This window comes from Aethalodelphis obliquidens, unplaced genomic scaffold (assembly GCF_003676395.1).
Source record: "Aethalodelphis obliquidens isolate GAN/ISIS:26980383/991018 unplaced genomic scaffold, ASM367639v1 scaffold35, whole genome shotgun sequence".
Lineage (NCBI taxonomy): Eukaryota > Metazoa > Chordata > Mammalia > Artiodactyla > Delphinidae > Aethalodelphis > Aethalodelphis obliquidens.
The window spans coordinates 19,487,593-19,514,074 of NW_020837979.1; the positions used below are offsets into that span (position 1 = coordinate 19,487,593).

At 39.3% G+C, this 26,482-nt stretch overlaps 1 protein-coding gene across 6 annotated transcripts in view; it reads right to left on the minus strand.

Moving 5' to 3' along the window:
* Positions 1–26,482, minus strand: part of CTNNA2 (catenin alpha 2) — a 1,197,048-nt gene that overhangs the window by 775,107 nt on the left and 395,459 nt on the right. For all 6 annotated transcript variants that reach the window (XM_027129221.1, XM_027129219.1, XM_027129216.1 and 3 more), the window contains one exon: positions 24,809–25,075. In XM_027129221.1, the coding sequence (XP_026985022.1) occupies positions 24,809–25,075 (267 nt within the window). The remainder of the gene's footprint in view (positions 1–24,808; positions 25,076–26,482) is intronic.

Sequence of the window (26,482 nt, forward strand, 5' to 3'; positions counted from 1 at the left end):
AGAGAGAGAGAGAGAGAGAGAGAGAGAGAGAGAGAGAGAGAGATCTAGACAGGGAGACAGAGACAGAGATAGAGAGAGACAGAGGATTGGGAAGAGATCACCAATTGGGATGCTTTTCTTACATCTTGATATCTTCTACTATGGCACTCAGCTGAGTGCTTTGCACATAAGTAGTTGACAAATATCTGCTGATTAACAGACTGAGGTTTCCTGAACAAATATGTCCTTTCTCCAACTTTTATCAAAAGGCTTCTGGAACACAATAGGGCACCCGAGTGAATCTAGTATTTGGAGGTGAATACATGTGGGGGGCCCTTCAGTTAGGTATGCATATTTTGGTCTACCTCGTTATTTGATGTGGCTCAGTGAGCTTGAGATTCAGAATTATTGGGGCAGGGGCACATCACTTATCATGATGACAAATGTTAGTTCTGCTTTCAGTGTGAGGCAGACTAGCTGAGGCTGCCACATCTTTTGCTTGGCAAACTGCTATTGTAAAATCCTTGATCCTGATCCATCAAAAAAGGAACTATTTTAAGTTTCCATACAGTGTAAACTAAACCAACAGGTATTCACAATGTGTGCATGTACGTATAGAGTACGTATATATGTAAACAGGAGAGTGTTACTGAAAGCAGCTGTGCCATAGAAATAAACATTCCACAAACATTTGAAAGTCTCATATGAATATCTGATTAAACCAGGGTCAGTAAACAATGGCTCATGAGCCAGATTAGGCCTGCTATCCATTTTTGTATGGTTTACAGGCTAAGAATGATGTTTTTAAATAGTTGAAAAAAACCATGGGCCTACCAACATGCTACATTTCTGTCTAAAATCCTCTCCTTAATTATATCCTTAAATAGTAAAAAAGATAAGCAACCAGAGAAAAACAATCAAGACATGACATGAACCCAATAATCTAGCAACTGAATAATTAGTTACTGGATTATCAATGCTTTAAATTTTTCTAAGTTTAATAATAGGAGGAACAAACTTCTTATCCTCCAAATTCGTTACACTCTATGTCTGTGGTTTGGAATGTTAAATTATCCATTTAAAACAGAAAGTCAATTTATATTTCTCAGAAGCAATTATGACTTAATTGCCGTTATCAACCTAATAAATTACTAGGTGATTTCCACAAACTGGTTATACACTCAAATTTCATGTCTGATGAAAGAATAATTATATCAATATTCTGCAAATATGAAAAGGAAATTGGTTCATTGGCCACAAGGGAAATGCATACACCTTGAGTGTAAACTCATCTATCTTTTTCTGTCTATTTTTAAGCAGGCAAATTAAGATGGGAAAGAAAGAGTTTGTGTCTCACAGGAATAATGTGCAATATGTTAATTGCTTTTCAAGAAACAGCATGGCTTGAAAAATATTCTTTGTGCTAAATGAGGATATCATGTTCTCCCCTGAACTCTGTATTTTGATGTACATCTGTTGATGATAATTGAAATCATATAGAGTCTTTGTATGACACCGGAACACAGACACCTGAAAAGGGTTAACCCAACCAAGAAGATAATGGATGCCCATTGGAACAGAATAGAATGTTTATGAAGGCATGCCACGTCTCCTGTGGGGAAGTTGATGTGGCATCAGTCCGGAAGGCTGGGAAGACATTATGGGTGGATATTAGAGAGTCACTAAGATCAAAACAATGAGCATATTCACTTTTGTATCCATTGAACAAACACTTATTTTTTGCTCACCGTATGGATGAAAGTATTAATGAGAGAGACCTGGTCTCTGTCCTTCTAGTGCTCACATTTGTAGACACAGAACTGGAAACAGAATAATACACTTACTATTAATATACACAAAGTATAATAGTAACATAAAAGGAATAGTGGCTTAGTTATTGGGAGAATTAGGGACAGTTTCAAAAAATAAAGCACCTTGCTAAGAATGAATATAAATTTATTATGTTAAAAAAAAGGCAAGAGCTCATCAGGAGATCACCTGAGGCCAGATTAAAGGAATGCAGGCCCTGCACACACCCTGATCCTTATCAGCAACCCGGCCCTTGAACCATTGCTATAAAACTCCTCACCAGAGCTTCCCACGTGGCGCAGTGGTAGAGAGTCCGCCTGCCGATGCAGGGGACACGGGTTCGTGCCCCAGTCCAGGAAGATCCCACATGCCGCGGAGCAGCTGGGCCCGTGAGCCATGGCCGCTGAGCCTGCGCGTCCGGAGCCTGTGCTCCGTAACGGGGGAGGCCACAACAGTGAGAGGCCCGCGTACCGCAAAAAAAAAAAAAATAAGGCAAGAAGTTCAGACAGCGGAAATATCATGAGAGGGAATGTGTGAATGAAAAAGCAATCATACAACTGAAGAATAATACATAGTTAATTATGACAGAACTTAGAATGGAAAGTAAGAAAAAGAAGGATCTGAGATGAAAGAGGTAGTTAGGGTTCTACTGAAATGATCTGATGCCATGCTAAGAACTTTAAAGTTTATCCTGAAGATGGAATTTCACTGGTAAAAAAAAAAAAACATAATACCTGATTTCCATTTTGGAAAAGCTACACCAGCAGAGGTGATGGAATGTAGGGGGAAGTGAGGAAGTTATTTCAATGATTCAGCCACAATATGGGCCTGAATAAACCGTGGTCGTAAACACAAAGGTGAGAGAGCTGAGTCAAGAGTTGTAAAAGGAACTGAATTCACAGGATTTCAAGATTAACTGGAGAGGAAAGTGGAGAAGACTCTCAGTTTTCTGGATTGAATGACCACATCCATAAAAGTCATGCCTTTATCTAAAACAAGAACTACAAAAAGAAAGGTTAGGCTTGACAGAGGAAAAGCGCTAGATTTAGTTTGATAACATTTTAGATGTTTAGAAATAATCCCAATTAACATGTCATATATCCAGATGGACACAGGTCTGGACCTCCGGAGAGAAGTTGGGACCAGAGAAACAGATGTGCGGTACATGGGGTACCAACCATCAGGCCCTCTAAGCCCTTTGGTGAGAATCAAACAGGGTAAAGAATACAACTCTAGGGATAAACCTCATTTAGGTGGCTGGAAAGAGAAGCAAGCCCAGGAGATGGAGATGTAATGAATGGTCCAAGAGGCAAGAAAAAAAAAAAAGCAAAATAGAGTCATTCTTGAAACTTAAAGGATGTGACCTTGAGGAAGAAGCAGTTTAAGGAAAGAGATGCCTTAGCATGACAACAGTTACCTGGAAAGTTAAACCTCCACAAGTGACAGCTTTTTAAGGCAGATGGCTTGATGACTTGATGACTTTTATTTAAGTAAACCAAAATCCAAGATATATTGGTATATATTTATACCTAAGAGCTAAAGCACAGTGCAAGGTCAATGACACATTATTACTGTTGTCGGTGTTATCAACAATTTTGCACCATCAATACCCTTCCACCGTCCTGAATGTAAATAAGTTTCAACAGTAATTATAACCCTTTAACTAAACTGACTGACTCATTTTGCCTCCTCTGCTCTCCAGCAGATACTGTCACTCATTTCTTCTTTCTTCCATTCAACAAATGTTTCTTGAGGGCTTACTTTGTACCAGACTGTATTAAGCACCAAAAGTAAAGTTACCATCACTTTTTTTTAATGAGACACATTTTAAAAAAATATGAATTAAAACACATGAAACACATGGGCATTTGCTGCTTTTTACTGTTCATGAAAACTCCATGTGGAAAGTCATGGACTTCTTGAAAGACAGAAGTCCTGTTACTTCTGAGGAAACTGCCATCTAAGGAAGTGCAGCTCTGTTAGCCTTCTTGCCTCAATAAGTGCTATCCACCTGTGTTTGCAGTCCTAGCGGTTAGTATGCTCCTCTTGGTCTCAATTCATTTAGGCTCTTTCACTTTATCTATATTGCTATCTTCTTTACACCACTGAGACTCCTTCTTCTACCCGTTACCTCCCAATCTCCACCCGCTCCAGGATCCAGCAATATAAAAATGGCCCACCTCGCCTACCACTTATCTCTGTTCTGCACATGCAGCCTGTGTAAGGCCTGCGTTACACGTCAGCAGGTCTCAACTGCATGAGTTTAGACTAGTAACACTGTACGTGGTTTCGCGATAGTTATTTATCTCTTAGAGTCCTCTATTCTACTCTAGCCTGGCAGCAGTTAAGTGATAAGGAAATTAACCTTGGGAGGAGCTTCAAGGTGGCGGAAGAGTAAGATGTGGAGATCACCTTCCTCCCCACAGATACATCAGAAATACATCTACATGTGGAACAACTCCTACAGAACACCTACTGAACGCTGGCAGAAGACCTCAGACCTCCCCAAAAGCAAGAAACTCCCCACGTACCTGGGTAGGGCAAAAGAAAAAAGAATAAACAGAGACAAAAGGATAGGGATGGGACCTGCACCAGTGGGAGGGAGCTGTGAAGGAGGAAAGGTTTCCAAACACTAGGAAGCCACTTTGCAGGCGGAGACTGCGGGTGGCGGAGGGGGAAAGCTTCGGAGCCGCCCGCAGAGAGCACAGCAACAGGGGTGCGGAGGGCAAAGCGGAGAGATTCCCGCACAGAGGACCAGTGCCGACTGGCACTCACCAGCTTGAGAGGCTTGTCTGCCCACCTGCCTGGGCGGGCGGGGCTGGGAGCTGAGCCTTGGGCTTCGGTCAGAGCACAGGGAGAGGACTGGGGTTGGCGGCGTGAACACAGCCTGCAGGGGGTTAGTGCACCATGGCTAGCTGGCAGGGAGTCCGGGGAAAAGTCTGGAGCTGCCGAAGAGGCAAGAGACTTCTTCTACCTTCTTTGTTTCCTGGTGCGCGAGGAGAGGGGATTAAGAGCGCTGTTTAAAGGAGCTCCAGACACGGGCGCGAGCCGTGGCTAAAAGCGCGGACCTCAGAGACGGGCATGAGACGCTAAGGCTACTGCTGCCACCACCAAGAAGCCTGAGTGCGAGCAAAGGTCAATATCCACACACCCCCTTCCAGGGAGCCTGTGTAGCTCACCACGCCAGGGTCCCGGGATCCAGGGACAACTTCCCCGGGAGAACGCACGGCGCGCCTCAAGCTGGTGCAACGTAACGCTGGCCTCTGCCGCCGCAGGCTCGCCCTGCACTCCGTGCCCTCCCCTCCCCCTGGTCTGAGTGAGCCAGAGTCCCCAAAGCAGCTGCTACTTTAACCCCGTTCTGTCTGAGCGAAAAACAGACACCCTCCAGCGACCTACACGCAAAGCCGGGGCCAAATCCAAAGCTGAGCCGCTGGAGCTGTGAGAACAAAGAAGAGAAAGGGAAATCTCTCCCAGCAGCCTCAGGAGCAGCGGATTAAATCTCCACAATCAACTTGATGTACCCTGCATCTGTGGAATACCTGAATAGACAAGGAATCATCCCAAATGGAGGAGGTGGACTTTGAGAGCAAGATTTATTATTTTTCCCCTTTTCCTCTTTTTGTGAGTGTGTATGTGTATGCTTCTGTGTGAGATACTGACTGTATAGCTTTGCTTCCACCATTTGTCCTAGGGTTCTATCCGTCCGTTTTTTTTTTTGTTGTTTTTTCTTTAAAAAAAATTTTTTTTTCTTAATAATTATTTTTTATTTTAATAACTTTATTTTAATTTACTTTGTTTTATTTTATTTTTTCTTCTTTCTTTCTTTCTTTCCTTCATTCCCTCCTCCTTCCTCCCTCCCACCCTCCCTTCTTCCTTCCTTCCTTCCTTTCTTCCTTCCTTCCTTCCTTTCTTTCTTTCTTTCTTTCTTCCTTTCTTTCTTTCTTTCTTTCTTTCTTCTCCCTTTTAATCTGAGCCGTGTGGATGAAAGGCTCTTGGTGCTGCAGCCAGGAGTCAGTGCTGTGCCTCTGAGGTGGCAGAGCCAACTTCAGGACACTGGTCCACAAGAGACCTCCCAGCTCTGCATAATATCAAATGGCGAAAATCTCCCAGAGACCTCCATCTCAACACCAGCACCCAGCTTCACTCAACGACCAGCAAGCTAAGGTGCAGTACACCCTATGCCAATCAACTAGCAAGACAGGAACACAACCCCACCCATTAGCAGAGAGGCTGCCTAAAATCATAATAAGGCCACAGACACCCCAAAACACACCACCAGATGTGGACCTGCCCCCTAGAAAGACAAGATCCAGCCTCATCCACCAGAACACAGGCACTAGCCCCCTCCACCAGGAAGCCTACACAAACCACTTAACCAATTATAGCCACTGGGGAAAGACACCCAAAACAATGGGATGTAAGAACCTGCAGCCTGCAAAAAGGAGACCCCAAACACAGTAAGATAAGCAAAATGAGAAGACAGAAAAACAGCAGATGAAGGAGCAAGATAAAAACCCACCAGACCTAACAAATGAAGAGGAAATAGGCAGTCTACCTGAAAAATAATTCAGAATGATAGTAAAGATAGTAAAATCTTGGAAATAGAATAGACAAAATGCAAGAAACATTTAACAAGGAACTAAAAGAACTAAAGATGAAAAAAGCAACGATGAACAACACAATAAATGAAATTAAATATACTCTGGAGGGGATCAATAGCAGAATAACTGAGGCAGAAGAACGGATAAGTGACCTGGAAGATAAAATAGTGGAAATAACTACTGCAGAGCAGAATAAAGAAAAAAAGAATGAAAAGAACTGAGGACAGTCTCAGAGACCTCTGGAACAACATTAAATGCACCAATATTCGAATTATAGGGTTTCCAGAAGAAGAAGAGGAAAAGAAAGCGACTGAGAAGATATTTGAAGAGATTATAGTTGAAAACTTCCCTAATATGGGAGAGGAAATAATTAATCAAGTCCAGGAAGCACAGAGAGTCCCATACAAGATAAATCCAAGGAGAAATACGCCAAGACATATTAATCAAACTGTCAAAAATTAAATACAAAGAAAACATATTAAAAGCAGCAAGGGAGAAACAACAAATAACACACAAGGGAATCCCCATAAGGTTAACAGCTGATCTTTCAGCAGAAACTCTGCAAGCCAGAAGGGACTGGCAGGACATATTTAAAGTGATGAAGGAGAAAAACCTGTAACCAAGATTACCCTACCCAGCAAGGATCTCATTCAGATTGGATGGAGAAATTAAAACCTTTATGACAAGCAAAAGCTGAGAGAGTTCAGCACCACCAAACCAGCTTTACAACAAATGCTAAAGGAACTTCTCTAGGCAAGAAACACAAGAGAAGGAAAAGACCTACAATAACGAACCCAAAACAATTTAGAAAATGGGAATAGGAACATACATATTGATAATTACCTTAAAAGTAAATGGACTAAACGCTCCCACCAAAAGACACAGATTGGCTGAATGGGTACAAAAACAAGACCCATATATATGCTGTCTACAAGAGACCCACTTCAGACCTAGAGACACATACAGATTGAAAGTAAGGGGATGGAAAAAGCTATTCCATGCAAATGGAAACCAAAAGAAAGCTGGAGTAGCAATTCTCATATCAGACAAAATAGACTTTAAAATAAAGACTATTAGAAGAGACAAAGAAGGACACTACATAATGATCAAGGGGTCAATCCAAGAAGAAGATATAACAATTGTAAATATTTATGCACCCAACATAGGAGCACCTCAATACATAAGGCAAATACTAACAGCCATTAAAGGGGAAATTGACAGTAACACAATCATAGTAGGGGACTTTAACACCCCACTTTCACCAATGGACAGATCATCCAAAATGAAAATAAATAAGGAAACACAAGCTTTAAATGATACATTAAACAAGATGGAATTAATTGATATTTATAGGACATGCTATCCAAAAACAACAGAATACACATTTTTCTCAAGTGCTCATGGAACATGCTCCAGGACAGATCATATTTTGTGTCACAAATCAAGCCTTGGTAAATTTAAGAAAATTGAAATGTATCAAATATCTTTCCAACCACAACGCTATGAGACTAGATATCAATTACAGGAAAAGATCTGTAAAAAATACAAACACATGGAGGCTAAACAATACACTACTTAATAACAAAGTGATCCCTGAAGAAAACACAAAGGAAATAAAAAAAAATACCTAGAAACAAATGACAATGGAGACACAACGACCCAAAAGCTATGGGATGCAGCAAAAGAAGTTCTAAGAGGGAAGTTTATAGCAATACAATCCTATCTTAAGAAACAGAATACATCTCGAATAAACAACCTAACCTTGCACCTAAAGCAATTAGAGAAAGAACAAAAACACCCCATAGTTAGCAGAAGGAAAGAAATCATAAAGATCAGATCAGAAATAAATGAAAAAGAAATGAAGGAAACGATAGCAGAGATCAATAAAACTAAAAGCTCGTTCTTTAGAAGATAAATAAAATTGATAAACCATTAGCCAGACTCATCAAGAAAAAAAGGGAGAAGACTCCAATTAATAGAATTAGAAATGAAAATGGAGAAGTAACAACTGACACTGCAGAAATACAAAAGATCATGAGAGATCACTACAAGCAACTCTATGCCAATAAAATGGACAACCTGGAAGAAATGGACAAATTCTTAGAAATGCATAAGCTGCCAAGACTGAATCAGGAAGAAATAGAAAATATGAACAGACCAATCACAAGCACTGAAATTGAAACTGTGATTAAAAATCTTCCAACAAACAAAAGCCCAGGACCAGATGGCTTTACAGGCGAATTCTATCAAACTTTTAGAGAAGAGCTAACACCTATCCTTCTCAAACTCTTCCAAAATACAGCAGAGGGAGGAACATTCCCAAATTCATTCTACGAGGCCACCATCACCTTGATACCAAAACCAGACAAGGATGTCACCAAGAAAGAAAACTAAAGGCCAAAATCATTGATGAACACAGATACAAAAATCCTCAACAAAATACTAGCAAACAGAATCCAACAGCACATTAAAAGGATCATACACCATGATCAAGTGGGGTTTATTCCAGGAATGCAAGGATTCTTCAATATACGCAAAGCAATCAATGTGATAACACCATATTAACAAATTGAAGGAGAAAAACCATATGATCATCTCAATAGATGCAGAGAAAGCTTTCAACAAAATTCAACACCCATTTATGATCAAAACCCTGCAGAAAGTAGGCATAGAGGGAACTTTCCTCAACATAATAAAGGCCATATATGACAAATCCACAGCCAATATCGTCCTCAATGGTGAAACACTGAAAGCATTTCCACTAACATAAGGAACAAGACAAGGTTGCCCACTCTCACCACAGTTATTCAACATAGTTTTGGAAGTTATAGCCACAGCAATCAGAGAAGAAAAGGAAATAAAAGGAATCCAAATCGGAAAAGAAGAAGTAAAGCTGTCACTGTTTGCAGATGACATGATCCTATACATAGAGAACCCTAAAGATGCTACCAGAAAACTACTAGAGCTAATCAATGAATTTGGTAAAGTGGCAGGATACAAAATTAATGCACAGAAAACTCTGGCATTCCTATATACTAATGATGAAAAATCTGATAGTGAAATCAAGAAAACACTCCCATTTACCATTGCAACAAAAAGAATAAAATATCTAGGAATAAACCTACCTAAGGAGACAAAAGACCTGTATGCAGAAAATTATAAGACACTGATGAAAGAAATTAAAGATGATACAAATAGATGGAGAGATATACCATGTTCTTGGATTGGAAGAGTCAACATTGTGAAAATGACTCTACTACCCAAAGTAATATACAGATTCATTGCAATTCCTATCAAACTACCACTGGCATTTTTCACAGAACTAGAACAAAAAATTTCACAATTTGTATGGAAACACAGAAGACCCCGAATAGCCAAAGCAATGTTGAGAACGAAAAATGGAGCTGGAGGAATCAGGCTCCCTGACTTCAGACTATACTACAATGCTACAGTAATCAAGACAGTATGGTACTTGCACAAAAACAGAAAGATAGATCAATGGAACAGGATAGAAAGCCCAGAGATAAAACCAGGCACATATGGTCATCTTATCCTTGATAAAGGAGGCAGGAATGTACAGTGGAGAAAGGACAGCCTCTTCAATAAGTGGTGCTGGGAAAACTGGACAGGTACATGTAAAAGTATGAGATTAGATCACTCCGTAACACCATACACAAAAATAAGCTCAAAATGGATTAAAGACCTAAATGTAAGGCCAGAAACTATCAAACTCTTAGAGGAAAACATAGGCAGAACACTCTATAACATAAATCACAGCAAGATCCTTTTTGACCCACCTCCTAGTGAAATGGAAATAAAAACAAAAATAAACACATGGGACCTAATGAAAGTTCAAAGCTTTTGCACAGCAAAGGAAACCATAAACAAGCACAAAAGACAACCCTCAGAATGGGAGAAAATATTTGCAAATGAAGCAACTGACAAAGGATTAATCTCCAAACCTTACAAGAAGCCCATGCAGCTCAATAACAAAAAAACAAAAAACCCAATCCAAAAATGGGCAGAAGACCTAAATAGACATTTCTCCAAAGAAGATATACAGACTGCCAACAAACACATGAAAGAATGCTCAACATCATTAATCATTAGGGAAATGTAAATCAAAACTACAATGAGATATCACCTCACACCAGTCAGAACAGCCATCATCAAAAAATCTAGAAACAATAAATGCTGGAGAGAGTGTGGAGAAAATGGAACACTCTTGCACTGCTGGAGGGAATGTGAATTGGTACAGCCATTATGGAGAACAGTATGGAGATTCCTTAAAAAACTACAAATAGAAATACCATATGACCCAGCAATCCCATTACTGGACATATACCCTGAGAAAACCTTAATTCAAAAAGAGTCATGTACCAAAATGTTCATTGCAGCTCTATTTACAATAGACCAGAGATGGAAACAACCTAAGTGTCCATCATCGGATGAATGGATAAAGAAGAAGTGGCACATATATACAATGGAATATTACTCAGCCACAAAAAGAAACGAAATTGAGCTATTTGTAATGAGGTGGATGGACCTAGAGTCTGTCATACAGAGTGAAGTAAGTCAGAAAGAGAAAGACAAATATCATATGCTAACACATATATATGGAATTTAAGAAAAAAAAATGTCATGAAGAACCTATGGGTAAGACAGGAATAAAGACATAGACCTACTAGAGAATGGACTTGAGGATATGGGGAAGGGGAAGGGGAAGCTGAGACAAAGCGAGAGAGAGGCATGGACATATATACACTAACAAACGTAAGGTAGATAGCTAGTGGGAAGCAGCCGCATGCACAGGGATATCGACTCGGTGCTTTGTGACTGCCTGAAGGGGTGGGATAGGGAGGGTGGGAGGCAGGGAGACGCAAGAGGGAAGAGATATGGGAACATATGTATATGTATAACTGATTCACTTTGTTATAAAGCAGAAACTAACACACCATTGTAAAGCAGTTATACCCCAATAAAGATGTTAAAAAAAAAAAAAAAAGAAAACAAAAAACTACAAGTCAAACTACCATATGACCCAGCAATACCATTACTGGACATACACCCTGAGAAAACCTTAATTCAAAAAGAGTCATGTACCCAAATGTTCATTGCAGCTCTATTTACAATATCCCAAAGATGGAAACAACCTAAGTGTCCATCATCGGATGAATGAATAAAGAAGAAGTGGCACATATACACAATGGAATATTACTCAGCCATAAAAAGAAACGAAATTGAGCTATTTGTAATGAGGTGGATGGACCTAGAGTCTGTCATACAGAGTGAAGTAAGTCAGAAGGAGAAAGACAAATATTGTATGCTCACACATATATATGGAATTTAAGAAAAAGAAAATGTCATGAAGAACCTAGGGGTAAGACAGGAATAAAGACACAGACCTACTAGAGAATGGACTTGAGGATATGGGAAGGGGGAAGGGTAAGCTGTGACAAAGCGAGAGAGTGGCATGGACATATATACACTACCAAACGTAAGGTAGATAGCTAGTGGGAAGCAGGTGCATAGCACAGGGAGATCAGCTCGGTGCTTTGTCACCACCTAGAGGGGTGGGATAGGGAGGGTGGGAGGGAAGGAGATGCAAGAGCGAAGAGATATGGGAACATATGTATACGTATAATTGATTCACTTTGTTATAAAGCAGAAAGTAAGACACCATTGTAAACCAATTATACTCCAATAAAGATGTATATACATATATATTATACGATGATCCACTGGGAACAAACTTAAGTCTATTTAGTGTTGTATTTGTTTGTTTGTTTGTTTGTTTAACACCAAAATTGAGAATACGTGGGCATGGATTAGTCAAACTTAGATAAATGATTACTTTATTTAACCATCTAGTTTTAAGGACACAATTTTTCATGGTAATTACTGTGTGAAGTCAATATCTGGGGAGATTTTGTTGTAACTACAGCCCTCCATTAAATTAATAATTTTTTGAACTAGTCAAACTAGTCAATTTATGGGTGCTCTGATGTCACCCCTCTTATAAATCTGTAATTCTTTTTTCGCGGGCCTCTCACTCTTGTGGCCTCTCCCGTTGCGGAGCACAGGCTCCAGATGCACAGGCTCAGCAGCTATGGCTCACGGGCCCAGCCACTCCACGGCATGTGGGGTCTTCCAGGACCGGGGCACGAACCCGCGTCCCCTGCATCGGCAGGTGGACTCTCAAGCACTGCACCACCAGGGAAGCCCAAATCTGTAATTCTTAATGGAAATAATTTGGGAGAGATTCTCTACTGTTTGTCTGGGCGTGTGTGTGTGTGTGTGTGTGTGTGTGTGTGTGTGTATGTATAAAATAAGGTTGCCTTTAATCATTTAAAAATAAAGAGTTTGTGTGCCTGGGAGAGACAGAGAGAGATGACAAATGACACAGCAAATGGAGAAAAATACTAAGCATAGGTAAATCTAGGTAAAGAATATGTGGTATTCTTTATTTTTATATTTGCAACGTGTCTGCAAACAGAGTTTTAAATTTTTTCAAGCAAAATATTTTTCTAAATTAAGGAATATTAGTGAGAGAAAGCTTGGGAAATGAGAAATACAGGGGAAAAATACTCATAGTCACTGCTACCTAAAGAAAATATCTGGGAGATATTCAGGTTTTTTTGGGTATTTTCACTACAAATTTGGTTTTTCATATCTCCTTACTGCATAAATAAGATCTTAGGTGCTAGAATGTTACTATTAAGTCTGCCTTTGCCTTGTGTCACTTCAGGTTCATTTTCTGCTCCATATTTTAAAAGTGAATCTGGTATGTAGGCTTGAGAGAATCTGGAAATAAAAACAGCCTGCATCCACATGCCAAAGGGCTGCTACACTCTGCGGGGTCAGTGACAGATAAAGTACATTATCTTTTCCAACCTTAGAGATCTTCTCCTCCTTCAGATATCCCCAAATGTCATCTTCAAATCTGTGACAGGTCTTTGTAAAAAAAAAAAAAATTGTTCTGCAGAAAACTTTTTTTCTGATTGGTGATGTTTTTGTGCTTAAAGACTGTGCCAAGCCCTCAGTGATCAGAATAAGCTGAAGAAGCATTATGGAAGATGCTATTAAGTTATTTTCAAACAGAGAGATGCACATATATGTTTCTAGTGCTTTCAGAGGAGCAACCGAAGCAGGGACCTGGGAAACAAGCAGTGTCGGCTCCAGAATTTCCTCCTAGGACAGTTTTAGGAGAGGGAAACTGGTTGGGAGTAAGACAGGACCTGCCTGGAGGCTGCATTTGCACAGTGAGCATATTCTTCTACTTAGATTGTGTGATTATTGGGGTATCTTTAGGGAGTTGACGGAGATGGTAATGATAACACCTCCCACCCCATTCTTCGCCAATACAGCTGAAATCAAAAGACTTGTATTCCTCCTTTGGTTATGAGAATAATTACTTGTGTTGAGTTTGAGCAAAATGTTTGATCTCTCTGGAAATCACTTCTTACATTTATAAATTGGCTTATATGGACTAGACCGGAACAAAGGGACTTTTAGTACTATTAATCTTTGATTTTCTGAATTAGAAATCCCTGTATTAGAAATTTCTATATTAGAAGTTCTCTCTGACCTGTAAGTTTATATTCTAGTCTGGGAAATATAGGTCCATCCTCAGTCTAGAACATGGGGAAGTCTTACTCCTCTCCACAACTGAGAATCCTGGAAAATTTCAAGAGAATATTAGTGATAGAAAAGCTGAGCATTAATCAAAGGTAGGATTCAACACTGTCTTTTCACACTGCTTTATTTTTCCCTAGTTTTCGTATTACATCTTTAAAACAAGTGGCGTGTCTTGCTAATTAATTGTGCTGAAAAGATATCATGTTGTAAAAGAACACGTTAGAAAAGTGGTAAATTCGTTTACACTGTGGTCCCTGGGGAGAGAAGGAACCATCATTTCATCCTCTCTCCCCACCCCTTTCTCTCAGTCGCCCCTCTTCCTTCCAGGTGTACTATGAGCATCTCAGAGACGCCCAGACCTGAAGAAATCGGACGCTTAATGTGAAGCGAAAGGTGGCTTTCACTACATCAGAAGCCAGTAAAGCAAAGAGAATTTCCAAATAAACACAATGAGAAAACTTACACGCTCAGTGTTAGCGCGGGACGTACAAGTTCTCACTTTAAGACTCATCCTTCAGCCAGGTGGTTATTTAATCTCTGCTTGGGTTTTTCCCCTGTGATGCAGAATTGGCCACCTTTCAAGATTGCTTATGCTTTGGCAACATGGATGCAACTAGAGATGATCATACTAAGTGAAGTCAGAAAGAGAAAGACAAATGTCATATGATATCACTTATATGTGGAATCTAAAATATGACACAAATGAACTTATCTATGAAACAGAAACAGACTCACTGATATAGACCTAAAGGATGGACTTGTGGTTGCCAAGGGGGAAGGGGGTGGGGGAGGGACGGACTGGGAGGTTGGGGTTAGCAGACACAACTATTGCATATAGAATGGAGAAACAATAAGGTCCTACTGTAGAGCACAGGGAACTATATACTATATCCTATGATAAACCATAATAGAAAAGAATATAAAAAGAACATATATATATACACACATATATATATATCTGAATGAATTTGCTGTACAGCAGAAATTAACACAACACTATTAAACAACTATACATCAATAAAAAATACTAATAATTTTTTTTTTTTTTTAAAGATTGCTTGGGCTTCCCTGGTGGCACAGTTGTTGGGAGTCCACCTGCCGATACAAGGGACATGGGTTTGTGCCCCGGTCCGGGAAGATCTCACATGCTGTGGAGCGGCTGGGCCCGTGAGCCATGGTCGCTGAGCCTGCGCGTCCGGAGCCTGTGCTCCGCAACGGGAGAGGCCACAACAGTGAGAGGCCCGCGTACCGTACCGCAAAAAAAAAAAAAAAAAGATTGTTTATGCTCTGGTCAAACCTTCTTTGGAGGCTGTTGTGCATGATGGTGTAGATATGGCCGCAGAAGAGTGAATGGTATTACTGTATCTATAACTACTGTCAAGTGACATTAACAACTTTTCGATCAGGTACTGATCCCTAAGACTTTTCTAGGAAACAGCTTTAACACTAACTTTGGGTAGAAGATGTCTGGCTGACATTTCTGTTAAGAGAGGTAGAAGAAAAAGGTAATAACTAGCCTACCATGGATTAGGCACCTATGAATGTTCATCCCATAAAATTACTATCACAATCTTGAGGAGTCAACATTATTACCCCATTTTATAGATTCAGAAGCAGAGGCATAGAAGGAAGAGTTCTGTGGCTGGATTCAGACACGAGCTTGTTTTGTTTGCCCTACACCATGATGTCATATTGTCCACCAGCGTGACTAGCGTAACCAGGAGGACGAACACGGGACTAATGCCCTCAGTTACATCAGCTGCCTGCAATTTTTTCTGCCACACGTGCATCCATGGGTAACCATTTCCCTACCGCCTTAGCTCAATGAATGTGTGGAATAAGAACAAAACAGGGTATCAGAGAACATTTGGAGAAATGAACAATGGGACTCAATAGGTTGTAGTAAAGTTTCCCGAACATGCTGCTGGAGAAGTTCGGGAAGTATGTTAAGGAATTTGTTTGATGAGAAATCCAAATGAGTGTTTTAGGAAGAGCTGTGTGTGTGTGAGTGTGTAGTTCACCACAGAATCAAACTAAATCTTAAAAATGAGTACCAAGTACATCCTCATTACTGTACCATAGGAAACACACAAGAAGGGGAAGGTATAATTCTGGAGGGCTAAGTACAGACAAGCACTCTAACACAAGAAATCATAAAAAAATAAGACCAAGGAGGTGAGCATTTTAAAGAAATCACACGTTTCACCACTAAACAGTTCACTAGATAAAAGGACTTGTTTGGTTCCCAAATTTTATAGTATGGCTAATAAATAAATGATCATCAAAATCATATTTGCCATCACATATTTAGACAGTTTAGAATATGATAATCAATTATGTCAATATTCACTGTTAGATTTAGTACTAATTATTTGAAATAAAGGTGAACGCAGATCCACAGAATCAGTCAATATTCTTAAAGGAGAAAAATATTATCTTGGGGAAAATATAGGTTCTTACATTTTCCCTTGTGAAAAGAAATAGAACTTGATTGGAAATATAATACTTTTGATTAAAGACATCAGGGAGGCAAATAAATGAGGATTTGAACCACAATTTTCAAGAAGGATATTTCAAATATCATTCTGCTATTTTGCGCAATGACGTTTTGTAGCTCCATGTTTGCTAATTGAAATGTAGAAGAGAAATTAAATTGTCTTGGGATATTTCCTTGGTGTAATTATAATAAGACATGACAGAAAAGTAAATGATGCTATCAGGAAATACTCCTAGGCTTATAACACCTTATAAAGCTAAAGTTTCTGGGAAGCAAGAAGACATGGGAGGCATCAATGTTCCAGAATAAGATTTCTCAGCAATAAATGATGATACTGGATAAATGGGTCCCTGCTTCCTGGCTCGGGAAGAATACCTTGTCCCAGATGTTGGCTGACTGTCTCACACTCAGCCAGTAGAACCCCTCAAAACTCCACCCTGCCTTGAGCATCTCTTGCTATGAACTCATTTGCATCTGTATCCATCTTTACCACCTTCCCAGGGCTACGAACTTTTCCAAAAGGGATTAATGCAACATCCACTGTATAACATTAGTTTACAAAAGCTGTCATAAGCAGATTAACAGTTCTCTGAAGGCAGGCTACACCCTCTCCATATTTACATCCCCTGAGTTTGGCTGCATAGCATGTATTTAGGTTGTGCTATGTTTACAGTTAGACAGAAACCCACTGGAGTATGGTTTAATGTTCTATTTGGCCACCAGATGTCAGTGTGTGATAAAGAATGCTAAAACACCACCGAATGTTTCTAGCTAGGAAGGATTAAAAGTACATTTTGGTGAGTTTAATTTGTCAGAGTAAAAAAGGGCAGATCTATTCAGAGAAGATATGAGAATTGCTGGACCCTACTAACCCTGTTATTACTATTACGTCCTACCACATGGGAAAATGTCTCCACTTTTTTAAAGTGTGTGTAAAAGTTTGTTGTTTTTTAAAAGTAAAATAAACATTAGCAAGCACACACTAATTGGAGCTCGATTAAACATAAATAGCTTAAACTAAATTAGAAAAATCCTAGATATTGTAGAATTTGGAATAAAATGTTCAAAATATATATCTATAAATTACCAGGCATTTCATAATTATATTGGGAGGAATGTAAGTTAAGTAAATTAAGAGCCAGAAAAAAGAAATCAATGCAAGAAAGTTATATTACATAAAAAAACAAATATCCCACAAAAGACTGAAAATTCTCAAGACTTCACAACTGGACCTGTAAAAATGTTTGGTTTTTTTACATAGTTAAAGCTTACTATACAAAGCATTAACTCTTTCAATAAATGAAAATAAGAAGTACAGTCCTCAAGGTCTGTTGATTCTACTCCTTCAATGTGGTTCAGATCCATCCACTTCTTCCCATTCCTGTTCTCACAATGTCCTCAGACATTCATAACCTCTCGCCCTAATCACTCTCGCTGCACTGCAGCCTTGCCCTTTTCCAATCCATTCTCCACTCTGCAGCCAAAGAGATATTTAAAAACACAAATCTGACCATGCATACATTCCCCTGCTTAGATCACCAGCAACTCCCTAATGCCTTCAGGTTGAAGCCCAGCCCCTTTCAAGGCCTACAAGCCTCTAAAAGCTTCCTCCAGCTCACCGACTTAGCCAGATTTCTCCCTGGGCTCCAGAACCAAATAGCTTACGTTTCCTCTACCCACCACACCTCTGCATGCAAGGATGTTCTTTCTGTCTGAGAAACAGTCTCATTCACACTCATCATGTTAATTCCTACTCATGCACCACGTCCTCCAGGAATTCTCTGATTTCACCCTCCCTCATCTCACCCCTGCCACACACACACAGAAGGTTAGGTGCATACTATGTATATAGGTGCATGCCACAGCATTTAAGCACTGCAGTAACTATACCTGTTCAGTAAGCATTTCTCCTTTACACCTTTATGAATGATCTTAGCTCTCCTGTGCCTAGACCTTATTCCAAGGCTTAGAGATGTTATCTCCGTAACTTAAGGTCACACATCCTTTGTTACTTACAGGGCTTTAAGTAGTAGCCAGACATTTGAATCCAAGTTCTGGGCTCTTCCCAATGTCCTAGGCTACTTCTAAAAGCCAATTAAGTGGGAACCGCTTCGTAGGAATATAGCAGAGAGCATTATTAAGGAGTACTAATACATGTATTAAAGAATAACAGACATAATAACTGTACAGATATTAAGCCTTCAGAAATATTGGCATGAACTCAGACAGGCAGAAGATTGCTGAGCTTGCCTGCTCCATCTTTTTAGCACCTGAATTAGAAATCTTAAATTGCTTTTCAAAAGTTAAACGGTCCTGCTTACTGGCTTTTATTTGTATGCATTTGTCCCTCCACTTTGCTAATTGCTTTAGAACATGAGCTACATCTTGCATTTTCCTTACCAGTGTGTTTACAGTATTTTGATGGGGCCCTCTCCTCTCCTCTCTCCACCCTCACTCTAATGTAAACAAATACATAGAAAACTTATGATCTTCTTAACCCAATATGGGGGTTACCAGATGTCTGCAGTCAGAATAACTTTACAGAACATCAGAGAAGGAGATGAGGCCTGGGGTGAGCCTCTCTGATCCATAACTATGTTGATTTCCACAGCCAAAGGGAGGGTTAGAACTGGGAAAGGGCTGAATAAGAGGCTCTGTGAAATGTACTTCTCCAAGGAGACCTTCCTCCTTGCCTGATGTTGTAGAGACCATGAAGCAATAAAACCCTTTAAGAATCCCTGAGCCAGCCAGAATTCTGGTTCATGGCTCCTTAAGGGACTAGCGCTTCCCCAGGAGCATCTATCTGGGCCTGGTAACAAGAATAAGAAATAATTATTTCCTATTCAAAAATATGAAGAGTGATATTTGGAGAAGGGGGTCAACAGAAAAACTCTACTTCAGATTCCTTCAGCATAGATCTCTGAGGTCATGTATTGGGGCCTGTGACCTAAGTGATCTACATAGCCCTCCAGCTCTCCACTGGAGCTATATGCCAACCCTGGATCCCAAACCCTAGTCCAGGGTTGTTATTACTCTCAGGTACCCAGAAACCTCTTTTCATGTCCCAGCAATGAGCTGGGGTCCTGCTGTGAAGTGATTGCTGTCACCTGGACTCCTGTTCCTTCACCTCTTTCTTTGGACTAAATCTCCTAGAATCTGAGTGCACCCGCTGAGGACAGCACACAGTTGGAATAACCCTATAGGGAGTAAACACTGGAGCACGAAGCTGCTTCCTGGGGTGTGACAATTCTCTCCCACTGTAGTTAGGCTCAATCCCTTAACATTGTCAGATTATAGATCCTTGCCGTCCTCATCCACCTGTGATACAGATGTCTCATCATTCCTCATACTCACACTCCAACATTTCCACCCACTGAACGCCAGATCAGTGAGAGAATTAGCACTGGATCAAGAAATGAAAATGTATTTTAAAAGAAGGAGAAAAAAGGAAGAAAACCTAAAAGGTAGAGGGGAGGTATGAAAAATTAGGCAGAAATAAACATGGCAACTTACACAGGGTTGGTATGTCATGGTGACATTTCAGCTCAATGTGGTTGAGACCAGGCTGTCCTACTTCTCGAGCACAGATATTTAAATCTTGCAGGTGAGAAGTAATACAGTGAAAGAGAAAGTATAGTTAATACTATTCAATGCCACCCTCTTTCCAAAGGTGAAGCAGTCAAAAACTAGAAAATAAGAGCACAAAGATTTCATGAGTGAACGTTCCCTAGAGACCCTCAGACATAGTATCACAGAGGAAGGGCAGGAGTAGAGGGTAGATGACAAGGCTGAAAGAGGTAAGAGCTAGTCAGAGGCCAAGTAGATTAGAATCTACTTCTTAACTGTAAGGAAAACAAAGAGTGAAATATGAGAAGATGGTAAGTATGGTAGTCTTAACATTTTGTTTCATTTTCTTTTTAGGTTGTAGAATACAAATACATTTTTTCTATAGGCTGAGGGAACCAAACAAGTGGAGTAAGAGAAATTAAATGTAAAAGCAAAAGAGAATTATTAGTCAAGCCAATTCCCAGGGAAATGGGAAAAGAAAGAAGCAAAACCACAAGTAGAATGCTTAAGATTAGAGGACTTCGAGATTAAGGTTAGAGGAATTGTCTGATTTAAAAGAAAATAATAACTGTAAAAGCAAAATAGCTATCAATTATGAAGACTGGACCGTGAATGGTGTCAATTTCCATTTTTCTAAAGTATCTTCATCTACAAAAGAAAGCTTCAAAAAACAAGGCACGGCATCCTCTCTTTTCTTTAAAATAATAACGAGATTCTTTAGGAATAACTTTTCATCTTCCTTTCTCCCACTCTTGGAGGTTTTCTAGCAGTCAAAATTGACATGATAACATGATTTACTTCTGAGCAGTCACCACATTTTTCTAAATTCTTTTCAGTATCCCTTAGTAGATAGCTTCACTAGATAAAATTACCTATCTCAAGTTGCCACATTTTAAACAGAGGTTGATTTTTCCGTTGATTAGCAATCATTTTACTTTTTGCTGTTATATCATTAGAGACTCTCTTGACAGTTTCAAGTTGTTAAAATACTGGGGTTTTTCTTTCAGTCTTTTACTTTATAAATCACTACATCAACCCTTCATGTAGGTAGGATAATAATGCCAGAAAATAGGTCACCGAGCATTGAGCCATAATTGTAACTATATAGTTATACAACTATAACTAGGTAGAAATCAATCCTATAATTTTAGACAAATGAATGCAAAAATACTAATTTTTGCCTTGTTCTTAATCAACTGAGAAACTCGAAGCCACTTCTGCATCCTACCTCCCAGAAAAACTGTGTTTAACACAATGATGACTATTATTATGAAATGGTCTGGACTTCAAATTCAACATTAGGGGATGACTGAAAATATATTTTGTATTTGTACGGTTCTTTTCACTTCAGAATCTCAAAGTTGCTTGACTTTTTCAAATCCCTATTACATTGGCAAGTCACCAAACCAAGCACCGGTAAGGGATATTACCAGAAAAGTAAATCACAGGAAGTGTCAGTGAGTTTCCCACCCAATGTAATATCAATTTGTTTAATATCTGAGAATAGCATTTAGGATTTAAGACAAATGCCTGTGAATTCTAAATCAACTTCAAGTCAATACGCCTGGGAAATAAAAAATACCGAGGTATTCATTATGCAAATATAGAACAGAAATGTATAATTCTGTTACAAAGAGAAATGGAACATTATTTTAGTGAGAGATTTTCAAATATCATTAAGGACTGTCTAGGTTTGCTGGTGTCAGAAATGATAAAAAACCTACAACTGGTTAATTACATTATATCTTTAAATAATAATATTTTACTAGCATTACTACTTTTGAGAAAGTACTGAAATCAATTTCATTTACTAAATAACTGTTTTTAGAGAACCACACCAAATGGAATTACTATCTATGAATTGCTAATTGAGACAGCTCCACATGTTGATTTCTGTCAACATCTCAGAAATACAATTTTAAACATTAGATAATGTTGCATGCAACTTCCATAGTTTGAGAACTAATATACATTTAATAATACAATATTACTTGGTTAATATACTAAGCTAATATAATACACAATTAGTTAACATATAAGATACTGAGTTAATATAAGTAATAAACATCACTTAGTTAATATTTACAATGACACATAGCAACAGATAAAGTTAATAAAATATAATTAGTGACTTAGTTAATATGCCACTTTTTTTATAAAAAAAAATCTTTGACTATTGCATTCATATGTTAACCTCCCAAAGCCTATTTGTCCATAATGAGAAGATACCAACCTATTAGAACAGTTGGAAAGTACTCCAACATCCTTTACTAGTAGACTTTTCCCACATGGCCTAAGTTTTATTTTCTGAATCCAAAGCCATAATAACCCAAATGATGCCTCAATTGTTAAATTCACTGCAGGTAAAAGCTCCTTTTAATGAAAATGGTTGAGATACAATGAAAATGGCTGAGATACAAAGAGAATGGGAAGCTGCAGTCACCACGCTCTCGGGCAGAAGGCGGCAGCAGGTGAAGAGTCTGGACATTCCTTCAAGAGAGTCCTCTGTATGCTGCATATCTACTCTATTACCAGGTTCTCACTTAGGCTTTATTGTTTACTTTTTGATTATAAAATAAACTATGATTATAAAAGTGTAATTGTGTCAAAATCTAAATATTCTTTAATTTTAAAAAGCACCATCTCAGAGCTTCCCTGGTGGTGCAGTGGTTGAGAGTCCGCCTGCCGATGCAGGGGACACGGATTCGTGCCCCAGTCTGGGAAGATCCCACATGCCACGGAGCGGCTGGGCCCGTGAGCCATGGCCGCTGAGCTTGCGTGTCCAGAGCCTGTGCTCCGCGATGGGAGAGGCCACAACAGTGAGAGGCCCGCGTACCGCAAAAAAAAAAAAAAAAAAAGAAAGTATCATTTCATAAAATAATTTTGTAGTTAATGTTATAATTTTCTATTCTGTTTAACTGATGAGACAATTTTATTCTAATGCACTCAGTAAAAATTAAGTGGCATTGTAATGTGTTAATATCTGAGTGTATGACCTGCTCATTTTTGTTTTTTTAAATTATGGGCTCATTCATTCTTAACCCAGAAAAAATAAAAGGAAAAAAAAATTATCATCACTCTGTCAAGTTCCAAAAAAACCCTCCTAGAATTTTTATACAGATTGTCTGAATATTAAAAAACTGATAGGGTCAATAGTTTTTCCTACCTGGGATCATGACATCATTTACCAAAAAGTACAACTTACCCCTCAGTAAAGTAATATAATTTTCTATCTTAGATCCTCTACATTTGTATCAGGATTATTTCTAACATAATAAAGAAATAAAATTAAGTAGTGAAATAAAGCCAACAAATTATTTTTATTGTTTACTTTGTGAACAGGATCTCTTTTCTATTATTCTATTTTTTTTTTACATTATGGAAATCTAGTAACTTCTATATCTTTATTTTAAAATCAATAACCTCACTGAAGTATCTTATTAGTTCCAACGAATTTTCTGTTGTCTCCTAAAACTTTGTGAATACACTACATGTTAAGGCCTAATTTCTGTGGTAAATACTTGAAATTTATTGTATTTAATCCTTATTTTAGAAACTTTGGAAATAATATATATATGGTCTGAGTTCAATATATGTATTTTTTTTTGACTAACTGAAAAAATAAAAGAAAGAAGAGAGATGCCTGTGAAAACTGGAAAGAATTATCTGTGTATAAAGTGTTATAATTATCCTTCCTTTATATCATCCATCTCCATACCTTTAACAATCATTTGCTCCTGGTTCTGTTTTCTAGCAGGCAGCCAGTCATCTCCTGCCAAAAATTCATGTCAACATATCCAAAAGCAAACTCATCATCTTTCTCCACAGCTGTTAAGTAACCAATTCTTCTCCTATGAATTCCTGTTACATTGTATTTTATCACTTAAAGGGTTTCAGTACATTTCTGCATCCTTCATCTCCTCTAAGGGAAAATATAACTCTTAAAAGCAGATACTAATTATTTATAAATGTTTTTAGCTCACAACACATGTAGGCTCTCACTGAACATGGGATGAACTCAACTGAATTCCACCTTCTCACAGGTGGGCTGTATCCTGGCCCAGGGGCAGTGAGAGCTGTCATCCCGGGCTGTTGATGACATGCGTCCTTCCCATTCATTCGGTTGCCATACTATGGCACAGTGAGCCATCCTTCTACTGCTTCCCTCATTGGGACACACCTCTAGAAATAGTAGGTTCAGAATGTGGGTCATTCACGGGACTAGCAGAGGTGCCACCCAGAGGGGCTGATGCGAGGAAGACCAGGATCCCGGATGGGATGAGAGGGCAGTGGAGTCTGCTCACCACTGATTGAAAATGAAGAAATTGAGAGCAGTTCTTCACCCAAACACAACATCGAGGCAATCCACATCTACAATGCCTATGACATTTGCCTCTTTAATAATAAAGATCATCCTGCAAATGATAAACTGTCCCTAAAATAGCCTGTGGTGTAGGAAAGTTACAGTGTTCAAGGTTTCTACCTGCAAGGGATCAGGTCCTCTTTAACACAGTTGTTAGTTCCCTTAAAGACCAGTAAACTAGGTTCTACCAAGATGTCGGATTCCTAGTAACAGTCATACATCAGGTAGTTTAACTTACTATCAAAAGCCTCAAGAGAGGTAAATCAATGTATATTATGTTGGCGGCCCTTCATCCCAAAACATTTTTTTCAGTGAAAACACACGGCCTTCTGGGTATATCACCCAGATGCTTACGTCAAATTCGTTCAGAGCCGCAGCCAGCTCCCCGATGCCTGTGTGGCCTTTGGCTTCGTCGGTGGGCGAGGTAGCTTGAGCAGCATTGGAGATGCCGGCAATGGCCTCCTGCACTTGTTTGAACACGTAATCTCGGTTGGCTCTGGTGGCGGCAACATCTGGGTGGCGGAGAAAGGCTTGGGAGGCTGTGTACAGCATCGTGGCGTTCTTCTTTAGAGCCCCTCGGGCGGCTGCCATCTCATCCCGACAATGAGGGTCCTTCAGCTCCTGTGTGTGCAAAACACAAACCCGTCACTCCCATGAAGCTTGCCATGGAAGTGTCTGTAATAGAGCTTAAAGTCACAGACATCTAGGACCACTGAATTTTAGAAACCATCTCCTCTCTCTTCTCTCTAGTTGCCAAGACTTTGCACGTACTGTTCTTTCTATGTGAAATATCTGAGCATCCCTCTTCCACCCTATCCTTTCCCCTGATGGGGCCCATCCTCTGAGAACCTACTCTCCATACAACTCTCTAAGCTACATCCCCTTCTATCTGCTCCCACAAGACCCTCTTCCCTCCTATCATTAATACTCCTCAATGCTTTATTGTATTTACTTATTTAAGTATATGTCTTTCTCCTAAACTCTATGTCTAATGAGAGCAGAGAGCCCTAGCTATCTTGCTCAGTGGTTCTTTAGGCAACAGCACAGTATCTGGCCCATGAAATGCATTCAATAAATATTGCTGCAAGAATGTCAAAACTGAGCCACCAACAAGGTAAGTGGCTTGAATGGATCAGAGTTAGTCATCAGCAGACGGAAAACCCAAACTTCAGTTTTCTGATACTGTGCCTGACTCCACATTCAATTACAATCGCAAACATGGGAAATCGAACTCCTCTGATTTTGCTCAGTGCATCACTGTCGCTTCATTATCATTTTCAGCACAGGGTTTGTTTTTTTTAAAACTACTTTTGATGGCGGATCACTCATTTGAGTTTAGGGAATAATAAAAAAAATAGATCAAAGATGATTTGCTTTCTTAGTTTGGGATGTCAAAATAGTACCACTGGAGAGTCTCTTTATTTTCAGCTTTAAAGGGTATTGTTAAGAAAAGGTTCACAGCATTTTTGGAAATGTTAAAGGCAGTACTGTTCTCTGAGGACCATGTAGGACTGCCAGCTGAGTACCTCTAGGAGAAAATTTCTCTAGCTTCAAAATCTATCATTAGAGGGTATTTGAACCACTGGGGTTCTCTTCCTATTTGTTCACTTGGTACATGATAGATGGATGACCTGGAAACAGTGAATTACATCTCTTCCATGGGTCAAAATAATTCTGAGACAAGCACATTATATTTGATATCTAAGATTGTCAAGACAAACGGACATTAAGTAGTAAATAACTAACTGAGCCATCTATCCCCCTTTGCTTAAGCACTAACAGATCTATGCCAGCCAACACAATTTCTAAATTGGGATGACTTATTTTTAGCCCTAAAGATCAACACAGATAAATGGGGAACCAACATGTGAGGGTATCCTCTACACTGGTCAATAATCTAGGTGGTGCAGGTAGAAGTTTCCTCCCAACTAGTCATGAAGGGTCTTATTAACCTCCAGAACACCTGGTCCAGAAACCTTAGACTCCATTCTGGGATATATCTATACTAAAAAAAAAAAATCTAAATAT